General features: G+C 55.6%; 1 protein-coding gene across 8 annotated transcripts in view; it reads left to right on the top strand.

The window, feature by feature from the left end:
- Positions 1-10,370, top strand: part of KNDC1 (kinase non-catalytic C-lobe domain containing 1) — a 67,147-nt gene extending 56,777 nt beyond the window's left edge. For all 8 annotated transcript variants that reach the window (XR_011441379.1, XR_002806513.2, XR_011441378.1 and 5 more), the window contains 4 exons: positions 5,189-5,311; positions 5,394-5,453; positions 6,251-6,408; positions 8,067-10,370. Coding sequence is in view for 5 of the 8 variants with exons in the window: in XM_023636546.2 (XP_023492314.1) it covers positions 5,189-5,311; positions 5,394-5,453; positions 6,251-6,408; positions 8,067-8,298 (573 nt within the window). In the remaining 3 variants the exon portion in view is untranslated. The remainder of the gene's footprint in view (positions 1-5,188; positions 5,312-5,393; positions 5,454-6,250; positions 6,409-8,066) is intronic.
- The last annotated feature ends 4,158 nt before the right edge of the window (positions 10,371-14,528 follow it).

The raw sequence follows: 14,528 nt of genomic DNA, 5'->3' as shown, positions 1-14,528 counted from the left end.
CAGTTCCTCTCACACACAGTCCCTCACATACATATCCTTCTCACACATAGTTTCTCTCACACACAGGCTGGTCATACAGTCCCTCAATACACAGCCCTGCTCACACACAGTCTCTCTCACATACACTCCCTCTCACATATAGTCCGTGTTTCACTCACAGTTCTTCTCACACATAGTCTCTCACACACACATGCCTCTCTCACATGCAGTCCCTCACACAAAGAGAATTTCTCAGTTTTTCTCTCACACAGTTTGTCCTTCTCACAAACACAGTCCCTTTAACACAGTCCCTCAAGCACACACAGCCCCCCTCACACACATACCTTCTCACACACACTCCCTGACCTACTTTCCCAGGCACACAGTCCCTCTCACATAAAGTTTGTGACACAAACAGTCCTCACAATCCCTCAAATAGTTTATATCATACACATGGTCCCCCTCACAACCACAGTCCCTTTCTCTTTCACAGTTTCTCTCACACACATTCCCTCCTATCGGTCCCTCACACACAGTCTTTCTTTCATACACGTCCTTCTCACGACACAGCCCCTCATACACATGGTCCATCTCACACACATAGTTCCTCTCACACACAGTCCCTCACTACCACAGTCCCTCTCACACACCGTCCTTTTTATACACACTGTCCCCCTCACAATCTCTCTCACACACAGTCTCAAACATACATAGTTCCTCCCAGTTTTTCTCACACATAATCCATTACACAGTCCCTTTCACACACGTAGTCCATCTCACACACACTCCTCACTCATTCCCTCCAAAACACAGTCCCTCTCATAGTTCCTCCTACGCAGTCTCTCTCACATGCAGTTCTTCACAGTCCCTCACACACACGATCCTTCTCACACTCAGCCCCTCTCATACACGATCCCTCACATACACAGATCCTCACACTCAGTCTCTCAAACATACATTCCTCACATCCACAGTCCCTCTCACACACAGACTCAAAACATAGTCCTTCTCATACACACAGTCCCTCATACACACAATGCCTGTCTCACAGTTCCCACAATCCCTCACACACAGACCTTCAGTCTCCCACACATATCACTCCCACACACAAAATCCTTTTCATACACGTCTCTCACTCAGTCCCTTTCACACCCATTCCCTCATATACACACCATCCCTCTAACAGTCACTCTCACCCAGTCCCTTTACACAGTCCCTCTCACACACACATCCTTCACACACAGTCCTTCTCTACACATAGTTCTCACACACATTTTCTCACAACAGTCCCTCACAGAGTGCCTTTTACACACCATTCCACACACACGTAGTCACACACACACACACACACAGTGTCCCTCTCTTTCATACACAGGCACACACACACAGTCCCTCACACACACACTCACACCATCCTCCTGGGTCACATACACAGTTCCTAACAGACTCTCATACACACTCTCAGGGTCCAATCAGAGTACACTCCCCTTAGGGGCTCCCTCCACACTCCTGCCTTAGCTGTGTCCCAGGGCTGGGAGTTGTGACTCCCAGCTGTCCCACTAACCTAAACTGTTCGAGGGGAGGGATCAATTTGGTCACTGTCACATCCCCTTCAGGCAGCACATTGTGTGTCCTCAGCCAGTTTGTGGAATAAATGAAACACAGGTCAGTGGGCCAGTCAAGGTCAAGCTCCCTCTGTTCCCAGGCCCAGGCCCAGGCTCTTGTGAGTCTTGGGCTGGACTATGGCTATCTCAGCCTGAGCTGAGCCATCTGCTTCAGCCAGGGCACTGGGCAGGCCAAGAGGGACAGTCACCTGCCTCAGGGCCACCACTTCTTTCCAGGTTCCCACCTACCCAGGAGGGGTTGAGAGAGGACAGAGGCCCCTCAAGTCCCTAGGGAGTCTGCACATCTGCCCAGGGAATACCCTATTGCCAAGGCCTCTGATTTCCTTACTACCTGAGGCCAGCAGCCGGGTGGGGGTCACCGGGGTCCTGCCCATATGAGGCGGCCATGCTGACAAGCACAGAGGCCACTGTGGGGACCACAGAACTCCTCCTGTGTCATGTAGCCCCTTCCTGCAGGTGGATGCCCACTGCCTCCCAGGCAGCAGCTCCCTTACAGCAAACTCCAGCCCAAATGATAGGGCTCCCCAAGAAAGAACCCCACCATCACTGCCCCTGGAGTGGGCTGCATGCACCGAGGGGGGCTGGGGGTTAGGGGAACACCATTGTTCCGCCCCAGGAGCTGCCTCAGAGCCCACCGAGGCCACCACCTCCCCATCAGAAGACAAAGCCAGGATATGTCCATTCCCAGCATGAACAGCCTCTGCAATTTGTTTTCCCTTTTCAAATATTCTTTTGTGTCTTCCCAAACCCGATGGGGCAACACCAAGACCTGTTAACAAATGCAGAGTTTTCTACTGTTTTCCACCCTGGGGAGAGTTTTTGAGCTTTAGGAGTTTATTAGCCGACAGAGTGCCCTGTCCTCACTTCTGCCAGGATGTGGAAACAGGGCAGCTGGGCTTCTCCAGTTTGTTCTAATCCACAATGTTACAGAGATCGTGAGTGACATCAAAATGTAGCTCCTCCCTGGGGCCGGCCCGGTGGCACAGTGGTTAAGTTTGCACGTTCCGCTTCGGCGGCCTGGGGTTCACTGGTTCAGATCCTGGGGGCAGACATGGCACCGCTCATCAAGCTATGCTGTGGCAGGCGTCCCACATATAAAACAGAGGAAGATGGGCATCGGTGTGAGCTCAGGGCCAGTCTTACTCAGCAAAAAGAGGAGAATTGGCAGATATTAGCTCAGGGCTGAGCCTCCTCAAACAAACAAAAATGTAGCTCCCCTAAATCAGCGTCTTTGAATAAGGGCCTGCGTGGTCGGGCTTCGCAAGGACCTTCCAAGGGGATATGAACAAGGACAGTCGACAGTCACTTCACAGACCTCTGCTTCCCAGGAACATTCCTAAATCTGAGCCCCCAAGGACAGGGAGGACAGGCCCGCTTCCAGCCTGAGAGACGGTAGGCGTCCCGTCCTGAGTCTGCAGATGCCTTTCCCGAGGCTCAGCACCAGGAGCACGGCATGCTCCCGGGCCCCTGCGGTCAGCATGACGCAGCAGGTCTGCAGACACAGCCAGGGTGTCAGCACCCGACCTGGAAGGATGGAAGGAACTCATGGCATCGTTGTGACAAAACTCCTTCCACTGCCGTGAACAGGATGCTACATCCCTGTAAGAAAAAGATAGAAACGGAAGTGTTCAAACAAGACCACTCACCGTGATGCGGAACCAACAAGAAAAAGCGCCCAGTGCATCTCCCAGGAGACACGCTTCTAATAAACTGCCTGTGGACATTTAACACGTGTGCTTATTGCATTCTGAAATGTATGTCCTTTCACGTATCGTGTGTTACTTACTGTGATGTCAGAACAGTCCAGAAGACTGACTTTTACATTTGTAAACTGTGGTCACAGAAGATTGTTAAAGTTCAAAATTTGAGCCAGAAAATGTAATGAGCAGACAGTAAACGTCCTCAGGGATAAGAGTACATTCCACTCGGGTGATACTCTAGGGGTGGAAATACAAGGTCAAGAAGAAAAAGAAACAGTGCAAAGTTCCTCACCTTAAAGAAAAGTTTGTTGTGTTACTTTAGATGAATAATGGTGGGTTAGGAAGCAAAACAGGATTTTGATTTCATCAGCTAGGTTTAAAAGGGACAGAACACAGCAGCCAAGAGGAAGCAGCAACCCAGATATCCCTCCATGGGTGAACAGAGAAACGAAATGTAGTGTCTATGTAGAGTATTATTCAGCCTTAAAAAGGAACGAAATCATGCCACACGCTACCACCTGGATGAACCCGGAGGGCACTGCTGAGTGAAATAAGCCAGTCACAGAAGGACGAACCCTCTGTCGACTCCACGCAGGTGAGGTATACTTAACAGTGACGGAAGAGTCTTCTCTGAAAGTGCTGGAAATTACATACTTTGCATCTATTTAAACCTATGAAAAAAAATTGAGATATCAACTTAAAAAGTATGAGTATGTAGGGGCCGGCCCGCTGGCACAGCGGTGAAGTGCACATGCTCTGCTTCAGCAGCCCAGGGTTCGCTGGTTCGGATCCCAGGTGTGGACATGGCACCGCTTGTCAAGCCATGCTGTGGCAGGCGTCCCACGTGTAAAGCAGAGGAAGATGGGCACGGATGTTAGCTCAGGGCCAGTCTTCCTCAGCAAAAAGAGGAAGATTGGTAGCAGATGTTAGCTCAGGGCTAATCTTCCTCAAAAAAAAAAAAAAAGTATGAGTAGGTAAATGTTTTTCAAGATCCTTTAAGAGGCACTCAAGCCAGAAAGCTAGCAAGTGACAACAATGAATGACCTCCAGGGGCCCATCCGTGTGACCTTCAGTTGCATCAGAATCATCGCAGACAAGGGTTAAGCCCAGGAGAAAGGCATCTGGTTGGGACCTACAGGTGCTGTTCCCACCTGAAGGAAGGCCCCGGCCATGATGACAGTCTGCAGGATGAGGCAGCTCTGAAAGGAAGGGTCAGCTGAATCCTCTGGAATCTTCTAGGAGTCTCTGGAATTGTGTGAAATCCAGGTGCTATGAACTCAACCCCTCAGGTCTGTTCTGAAATGGTACAGCCCGTTAGGAATGAGAATCTCATTGGATGCAGCAGGTGCCGCAAAATCTGGAGAATTTGCCCCTGCTGACCAGGGCACCGCAGAGGAAGCGGTGGGGCCGAGTGGGACCAGATCCCCAATCAGGCGTTGAAACCCCGTCCCTGCAGTGGACTCGGCCGAGTGGACGAGAAGCTGCCCAATTGTTCCGTTTGCTTCTGGACACATTGGCTCCATCTTCCGGGTGGGGGCGCCCTTCCTGCTCCTGCAGCTGTGCACTCACCCCCGCCACCTTGATTGTCTGCACTCCCAGCCCAAAGGCCTGTCCTGCAAGTGCTCTGCTTTTGAGAAGTGAGGCCGACTTCTTCTCTATGCTCCTGGCACTCGCCTTTCTGTTTTGTTTTTCAAGAAACACCTATCCTCCTGCCCAGCCCCCCACAGCCACCTGAGCCCACCTGCCAGCCTCCTTCATGCACAGATGGTGGGGCTCACACTGTTCTGTGCCCCCTGATACTGGGTTACTTAACAGGTCCCAGGATGGTTTCTATTTGTTCGTCTTAAAGGGGAAGACACTGAACGCGTTGTTTTCTCGTTTCAGTTGCAGGTGAATTTGCTGTCCAAATTTTTGCTGATTGCAAAATCTTGCTACGAGCAGAGGAACTTTGCGACGGCCATGCAGATCCTAGGTGGCCTGGAGCACCTGGCCGTGAGGCAGTCCCCTGTGAGTTCCCGGGAGGGCAGGGCCCATGCACGCAAGTGGGCACCCCACGGCCGCAGGGCCTTCACCTCCGCTTTTATTTTAGGCCTGGAGAATCTTACCCGCAAAGATAGCGGAGGTCATGGAGGAGCTGAAAGCTGTGGAGGTACGAGTGCTCTGCAGGGGCTTCCGGCAGCTTGTGTCCAGCTGGGCTTCTCCCTCACAATGTGCTCGGCACGCCTCTGGGGGGCCAAGCCTGCATCATGGCCCCCAGACCACAAGGTGCCCTCAGAGCTGTGCACGGCATCTCCCTGCGGGACCTCTGCAGCTCACCTGGGCAGTGGCGGCCGGGGAGCTCTGGGAGCCCTGTCTGCTGGGCGGGTGCACAGGGTACAGGTGCCCAGAGGGCCGGACTGAGGTCTGAGGCCGGCCTGAGCTTGGCTGCCTGGCCAGCCTCCTCACAGCCCGGCGAAGTACAGAGGGGGCCTCAAGAGACCACAGGGAGGAAGTGGTGGAATGATGGGGCATGTTTCCCGAATGGGGCACAGGGACAGACGCAGCAGCCGCCCAGGCAGGTCGGCTCACGGCCGCAGCCCCTGCCCGGACACAGCTCTCTACGGCTAGGAGGGCTGGTGCGCCCTCGGTTGACACCAGACACAGGGCTCCCGCAGCCAGCCATCTTGGGTCTCAGTCTCATTGGGGCAGTTGAGTCACCTGGAGAACAGGTTAGGAAAGGAGTCTGCCATTTCAGGAGCAGGAAGTGATGGCGTCAGTGCTCCTTTTGCATCTGCAAGCTTAAGATGTCTGGACTTTCAGCCCCCAATCCAATAATCCAAGGTGTAGCCCCTGTGCAGGAACAACACGGACATCAACGGGGACTGGCCAGGCTGAGAGCCCTGGACTGAGCTCTCCCTCTCTCCCCCCACCCTGCCCCCACTCCCCCACCCCCGGCTGGGCCCCCAGGTCTTCCTGAAAAGTGACAGCCTGTGTCTAATGGAAGGGCGGCGCTTCCGGGCCCAGCCCACCCTGCCCTCAGCCCGCCTCCTGGCCATGCACATCCAGCAGCTGGAGACCGGCGGCTTCACCATGACCAACGGGGCCCACAGGTGGAGCAAGCTCAGGTGAGTGGGTGGCCTCCCCGGCCCTCCTGCTCCTCTGAGGCCTGGGCCCCTCCCCCAGCACTGAACCCCCACCCCCCCACCCCCCCCACCCCCCGCCCCAGCCCAGGGCCTCTGCAGCCTCCACCCCGGGTGATCTCCTGCCTCTTCCTTTTCCAAAAACTTAGTGCAAGCGTTTCCCACACTTCTGGCATCCGTGGTCTCAAAATGCTGTCCCAAGGTCACCGTGACCTTCCTGCTGGGAGATCTAGGCACACCCTGAGCCCCACCTCTGTGCCACCACCTTCCCTGACCCTGGGTATCACCTCTCTCTCTCCCTGCCTCCAACGACCCCCTTGGGCCCTTCTCCCTAGAGCCATCTGCAGAAGACCCACGGTCAGTCCTCAGCCTGCTCCTGTGGTCCCCTCGTTCACCTGCCCAGCCCACCTGGGGACCTACCTAGGAGGCCCAGACCAGGGGGTGGCTTGTGAAAACCACCACTGTGACCCCAGCCAGAGGACAGCTGCTCATCCCCCCGGGGAAGGTGCAGGCTGCCCTCCCAGCCCAGCCTCTCCTCCCACGGAGCTCCAGGCCCACGTCCCAGCTGCCCCTGGATGTCTCTCCAGATCCGGGGCAGCCCGTCTCCAGGGGGACGCTCACCCCACCCGTTCTCTCTCCCACCTTTCCTCTCCATCGTCCACATGGGCAGTCATGTGGAGGCTGGTCAGGCCACGGCCCAGCTACACACTCCTCAGGGTCGAGGGCAGACAGCCCCCTCGGCAAACACGCCAGGGGACCTGGAGCCCCTTGGTTGCAACCTGCTCCGCTCAAGGCCCTTTCAGTCAGCAGTTTAAAAGTGGTACCTAAGAGACCCCACAATGCACACTAGTCTGTCAGCAAAGTGGAAACTAGGAACTCAAGGGAGTCCACACTGTATCAGGACCATGGCTGAGCCGCTGTCTGCTGCCCGCGCCTGTTTCTTGTGCACATACAGATGTGTTTGTTTTTAATTAACAGTGAAAGCACTCAGACTGGACACACTGCTTCTCATCCCAAATCAGGGTAGGAATATCTGTCTGTGAAGTCCACGGCTGCCCCCGGACAGAATGAAGGACTTCCGATTCTGAGCCGCCAGTTTCCTCAGACGACACTCGGGGGCCTGTGGTCACTATTTAACTTCCGGCTCTCCGGCAAATGAGCCCTGGGCCACAGCGCTGGCTGATTCCCAGGGTGTGAATACTCCCATGGTGGCCACTCTGTAGCTGCCGTTGTGACATCACTGACCACAGCGCTGGGGAGAAATGTGTGCCCAGCAGCCATGAATGCCCCCCTTACATAACCCGGCACCCCCTCATCTGCCTCCTCCCTGCGCCCCAACGGCTGGCACTGGGTTTCACTCATGCTGGAATCCTCAGCACCAACCAGAGCCCAACACAGATTTTCAGTCAATATTTGTGAGCTGAAAAGTGGATGGATGGACAGAAGGATGGATGGGGGGTGGACAGACAGGCCTGGGTAATGAAATGAGGCTTGGCCTAAATCCAGGACACTCACCCCTCAGAGTCTGTACTGGAAGAGGTTGGTTTCGACGGTTCCTGAGAGCACCCAGGAATTCACTGGCCTGAGAAGGCTGCTCCTTGTGACTTGTGCAGACTAACCTTTCATTTCTTCCCCCAACACAGAAACATAGCCAAGGTGGTGAGCCAGGTCCACGCATTCCAGGAGAACCCCTACACGTTCGCCCCCGACCCCAAGCTGCAGTCCCACCTCAAGCAAAGGATCGCCCGTTTCAGCGGAGCCGACATTTCCATTTTAGCAGCGGACAACAGGGCCAACTTCCACCAGATCACCAGCGAGAAGCATTCTCGGAAGATTCAGGACAAGCTACGCAGAATGAAAGCCACGTTCCAGTAGCGGAGGACGAGGGTCTGGGCGTGAATTTCAAAGCAAGGACAGACCCGGGTAGAAAGGAGCCGCCTGGCCCTGAAAGTCCACGCCAGGGCAGCACCCGCTGCGTTAGACAGGGACCCCAAACCACAGGGAAGAGCAGCCAGGGGCTCCGCCTAGGGGCCGGGCCACACCAGGAGGGGGCACCCAAGATGAGGCTGCGAGGGACTCGCCGAGGGGAAGGAGCGCTGGGCTCAGACCCGACCCGAGAGGACGAGGACAGCACCGGTGGAGACGGGGTGTTTCTGCTACAGTTTAAAAATCAAATTTGAAAACTCAAAGTGACAGTAGAGTAAGGGAGCTCCCCAGGAGCTGCAGAGCCATGTATACTCAGAGATGAACGGCTCTCGCCCAGTTCCCTAGTGATCCAGCCCCCCAGAACCCCACACCCACACACCCGGCTCACACTTTTAAACTCACTTGCCCACTGAGCAGTGTTTTCATGAGTCTGGCCTGTGTCTGCCCAGCAACGAAGGACCGAGACTGACCTCTGACGCCAAACCAACCACAGGTCCCAAGGGGGTCCAAAACCTACCATGGGGCCCCTGAGACTTCCTGGTGGCCCAAGCCCCAACCTGCGTTCACACTCTCACCCCCCAGACCTGCCCCCACATCTTAGACTCCCCCTACTTCCCCTGACCCTATCTAGATGACCTCGCCCTCCACATGTCCCCCCAGACCTCCCCCCTTCCCCAGAGCCCGTCCAGATGACCAGGCCTCCACACCTTCCCCCACAGCCCAGACCTCTCCCCAACTTCCCCTGACCCAGTCCAGATGACCCCACCCTCCACAGCTCCCCCCACACCCCAGACCTCCCTCCACAACCCCCAGACCTCCCCTCTACTTCCCCTGACCCCTTCCGGATGACCCCACCCCACACACCCCCTCCTCCTCCCAGGCCCAGATCACTAGGTACCCGGCTCATCTCACCGTGTCCCAGCCACAGGTTAGTGGGCGTGCCCAAGCCTTGCAGCCCTTCCTGCCAACAGGCCTGGTGTTACCTCCGTCCCAGCCTGGCCTCTTGCTGCGGGTGAGCGCCTGGCAGCTCTACACTGGCAGCCACCCACCCCTGTGGCTTTGCACTGGCAGTCCCCAGCCCCCCATGGCCCTGGTGAGCCCACTGTCCCTGCAGCTTAGAACAGCTCCTGGTGGGGCAGGTATGCGCTGGCCAGGGCTCTGCTTCCTAGCAAGGCATGTGGGACAGACAGCAGCTCCAGAGCAGAGACGTGGCCTCAGGGACCCTGAGAGGGTCCCTCTGCGCAGCCTGGGGGCCGCAGCGCTGTGACCAATGCCCATGCACCTTCAGCAGCCATGCATGCGATGCGCACACCCGCACCTGAGCTCCCACAGCTTGCTGTCACAAGCCCTCTGTCAGAACCGACAAGGACGTGAAGTCAGCTGTCTCGATGGCACCCAGCTCCTCCTCAGGCTGTTTCCGAACAGCTGGTGCTGAGCGTTGCTCAGTGGGTGGAGGCCGCCCTCACCAGGGGCCTGGGGACCAGGACAGGCTGTCACATCCCCCCAACAGGGATGCCTGACCCCCTGGCGCCATCCCAGGCCCCCACGTTCTTATGTTGCAAATCACTGCAAGACCCAAGATTGCTCTTTTGAGTTTTAGAATTAGTGATTCTTTAGAGCAACCAGCTGGTGTATTTCTAAGAAAACTGTTACTTATGATAGAATGCTGAATTTTTAATGTCAAGGTGTTTTCCCACATAAATTAATTTGAGACATCCCGGTCCTGCTTAAATGGAACATAGGAGGAGCTCTGTGCTCCTGGCCTTGCGTGGGGAATTTTTTAGGCTTTTATATAAGGATTGTGTCTGCCAATCAACTCTCAAGTTTTCAGATTCAGAATTTAACAAAGATAGTGTCACAAAGCCTGAAGTGAAGTTAATGTCCGGCGCAAATAAACATTCCAGTTCTAACAACTTATTCACGGGGACGTGACTGGGCCTTCAGCTTGAGCACCACTATTTGCATGGCGCCCAAATGTCACGTGATCCAGATTTCTAAATAAAATCATTTCTACCAAGACAGCTTCCGTGTAGCTCATTTTCTTTGTTTACAAAGTGATGCCTGCTGTGTGGGTCAGGGTGACTCCTTCATGATCAGGTGAAGACAGCTTCGGGTGCTCACAAAGGCTCGAGGAGGCGAGAAGAGCTGGGGCCACAGCAACGTCCTGGGCTGGTGCTGAGAAGGGCCAGGTCTGCTGGTTCATTTCTAATTTCGGCCCCACCAGAACCAAAACCCAGTCACTCCAGGCTAGTGAACAAGCAAAGTCACTCGGCTGTCGCAGGAAACATTTGCCTCTGGAGGAAAAGACTGCAAACCACCCAAAATAGCTGACCCGCCGAGGCCTCGCCACGCCGAGGCCCCCAGGCTGCCTGCCCGTCCCACCTGGGCATCTGCTCCTGCCTAACAAGCCCCATGCTGCGCACTGGCCACCCAGACCTCAGCCGGAGCCCAGGGGCGGGGCCGGCCAGGGCAAGGCTGGGGTGCTGCTCCTGGGGCTTGGTCACCACTGGGAAGGGTCCTGATGGAAGAGCTTAAGGTGGGTGGACCCCGCAAAGGGAGGAGTGGGAGGCCAGTTCAAAGAGTTTGGGGTGTAAACTGTTGACGCTTTCTGTGGAAGAGTTGTTGGGAGCAGTTCCTGTAACGAGTGATCGAGTCCTCTGCCCAGCAGGACAGTCCTGGGAGAGTCAAGCTTTTTGAGGAAGACAAGGAAATGGTAAAGTCGTGTCCCTGCAGACAGCAGCTGCCATGGCTGGGGGGTTCTGGTGTCCCGGTCGTGGCGGGCAGTTAGACCCAGATCTCTTCCCTCCTGAGACACAGGTAAGGCGCCACGAAGACGGTGTCCCTTCACTGCACCGGCCTAATCAAATCAACTGGTTTTCTTTCAGAGAAATTACGATCAATGACCCTTCAGGCCCCTGCGAGCCACGCTTCCCAGGTGCCCACCCGTGCAGCCCCCTCTGATGCTGTATGGAGCCTGGCCCAGCATACTCACGCTTGGGGAGCCCCCAGCACGTACAGGGTTTAACCACCCCGCACCCAGCATGCTGAGAGCAAGCCCAAGGTGGCCCTGGGCCAGCCGCATGGAGGTGGAAAGAAAAGTGTCCAACCAGCCCAGCAGTTCCAGCCGGCCCAGCCCAGGAGCCGCCCGGCACCAGCAGGTGCCACTTGGATACAGCCTGCAGGGCCACAGCCAGCCAGCCTCAGCCCGGGAAATGGTGCCCAGGCCAGCCGGGCAGAGGCGACCCGCAGTGGCCCCAGTCACGAGGGAACACAGAAGCAGCCCCCTCCTCACCCCGGCTCCGACCACAGAACCACGGCGGATCACACGGCCCTCGCCCGTTTGTGATGGTTTGCATGGTTTGTGATGCTCAGCGAAGAACTGAAGTGCTCGTTGTGGGCTGGGCAGCACATGAGCTCCCATCTTGGAGACTGGGCTCCGGTCCATGAACAGGACTCCACCGGCGAGTCGCCGGGTCCACTCCCCAGATGAATTTGTGGTGGTCCCTGCTGCTGTGGCTATTTGAAGCCAGCTGTGAAGACTGGGAATTCTCACGGCCGGGTGGGGCCTTGAGCTGTCCCTTCCCCCGGCCCCTCCCCAGCATCCGTCTCCCCCATCAGGGGCTGACCCAAGGAACCGTGGGAACTGATGTTTTGAAGGGACTCTTGCAGGCCACGGAAAAAGAGCTGCACAGGAAGACAGCAGACCAGCTGGTAAAGTGGCTTCTCACAAGATTCAGGTTACAATTCTGAAGACTTTCCATGCACACCAGGAAAGTAAGTTGTAGAGAAGGGAGCCAGGCCTCCCTGTCAGAGAAAGAAGTTACAGAAGAGCCAGTGGGGAGGCGAGAATGACCCCGCAGTGCCGGGTGCAAGGTGGTCCGGTAGAGAAATGAACGCAGGTGTTGGGGTACGTCAGTGCTCGCACAGGCCTCCTGGCTCACCCCCCGCAGGGCTGGCACAGGGCTTCTCAGTCACTGCACCAGCGACGTTTGGGTGGATAATTCTCCGCCGTGGGGCCATCCTGGGCACTGTAGGATGTTTTGCAGCATCTCTGGTTATTTCTACCCTCCAGATGCCACAACACCCCCCAAATTGTGACAACCAACAGTGTTTCCTGACATCTCCAAATATCCCCTGAAGGACAAAATCCCCCCAAGAACCAGTGGCCTCATAGCAGTGACACCCCAGTAGCAGTGGGCACACCATGTACCCAGATCTTGGTGTCCAGATACCATTCTCCAAAAAAAAGCACAGATATTTTGGAGAAATGGCTGAATGGCTGATTCTAGGGCTGGAGTGGGGAAAGTATCAGATGAACCAGGAACATCTTGCAGCGCTAGAAAGCAAGCAAGTGCTTAAAAAAGGGGGGTGAGAGCACAAGAACAGAGGACGGGAGGGAAAGAGGAGAGCTGAGAAGGACTCCCCATGCCCGAGTAGGGTATCATGACCCAAGAGTAAGACGAATGTCCACGAGTCCACACCGAGAGAAATGGGCGACTGGATAAACAAACAGACGAGGAGAGTCCCAAACAACACATGTAGGTGCCCCGAGGGGCAGCTTGGTTCCCCCCGCCTGTGGACTGGACTCGGGGATGGGCCCACACAGGGCAGGGCAAGGAGGAGGGTGACCTGACCATGGAGGTGACAGCTGCCCCCTTAACTGGAGGTCAGGTGAGCATCACGATGCCAAGTCCTAACGACATCAAGCACCTGACACGATGTGGAAGGACGGCCACGTCACCTCCGTGGTCTTCTTCCCAGAAACCCATGACCCCAGGCTAATTATGACAGGACGCCAGACAAACCCACACTGGGGACATCCCACCAAATACTGGACCAGTCTCCCCAACGTGCCAAGGACACTGAAACCAGAATGAGAAACCACCCTGCCCCAGAGGAGACCAAGGGGACAGGATGACAAAACATAGTGCTCACAGGACCCCGGACGGGACCCGGGACGGAGAAGGGACGTAGTGGAAACCTGGTCCGACCCAAATAAAGTCCGCGAGTCAGTCCAAGTGTCGTATGGACGTTCGTTTCTCAGCTTTGACAAAGGCTCTACGGTCGTGTCAGATGTTCATCTGAGGGAGCACAGGGACTCCGTGCCACCTGCAGCCTAGCTGCAAAACTACAATTATCCCAAACTAACGGGTTTTATGAAACTACTGTAGCTAGTATACAGAGATATTAATTTTTGTTTATTGTTTATTCAATGACCCTGCTAAATTCATTTATGAGTTCTAATAATGTGCCTGTAGGTTACTTTCCCTGTTACTCTCACGTCATCTGCAAATCACTGTTTTACCTCTCCTTTCTAATCTGTATGCATCTTCCTCCGTTTTCTCGTCTTATTGCTTTGGCGAGGACTTCTACAGTGATGTCAAATAGAAGCAGTGATGTTGGGCATCCGTGTCTATTCCTAATTTCAGGAGGTAGCCGCTCAATACTCATTATGAACCCTAATGTTAGCTGTGGGTCCTCTTTATCAGAATAAAGAAGTTTCTTTCTGTGAAGTGTGTGTTAATTACGACACTAATTCTGACCACGGGCTATAGCTCTTTGTCAGATCCAGCCCTAAACTGGCCACACGCAGTGATAACCACCCCCTCCCTTGCACACACTGAAATCACAGCAGAACAGGGCCGGGGAGTGGGGAGTGGGGCCGGGGGAGGGGAAGCAGTGCCGGCACATCTGTGAACAACGAACTAGGGCGCACCAAAGCAAAAAGGAGGCGGTGCGACGGAGCCTTCTAGAACTGGAAGACTCCGTAGCTTGATCTGCGCAGCGGTGAAAGGGCATGGCACATGCGTAAAAAGGAACTGAACTTTGCGCGGCTAATGCACGTTGCCGTGTGCATTTGTATCTCAATTAAACAGTTTGAAAAGTACAGCCACTATTGTTTGGCAGGTTCTTCCCCGTGGGGCGTGGCAAAACTCTGCTCGGTGTACTCAAAACCTAGGAGGTCCAAAGGCTGGCAGGGAAACCGAGGCACAAGAACAGCCCAAGCTGAACTTGGCTCTTGGAGGGGGCGGGGCGGGGCGGGACGGTGGGAGGGCTGCGTAGACCCGGCTCCCGCTCGGGCTCCGACGCACGGCGGACGCGCGCAGGGTCCTAAGAGCGCCTGTGGGCAGCCTCTCCCGGGCCTGGCCTCCGACCCCAGCACGCCCGCCGGCCCCAGG

The sequence above is a fragment of the Equus caballus genome, chromosome 1 (genome assembly GCF_041296265.1).
Source record: "Equus caballus isolate H_3958 breed thoroughbred chromosome 1, TB-T2T, whole genome shotgun sequence".
Taxonomy (NCBI): Eukaryota; Metazoa; Chordata; class Mammalia; order Perissodactyla; family Equidae; genus Equus; species Equus caballus.
The sequence above is the reverse complement of the archived record's forward strand: the minus strand, read 5'-3'. Positions and strand labels throughout refer to the sequence as shown.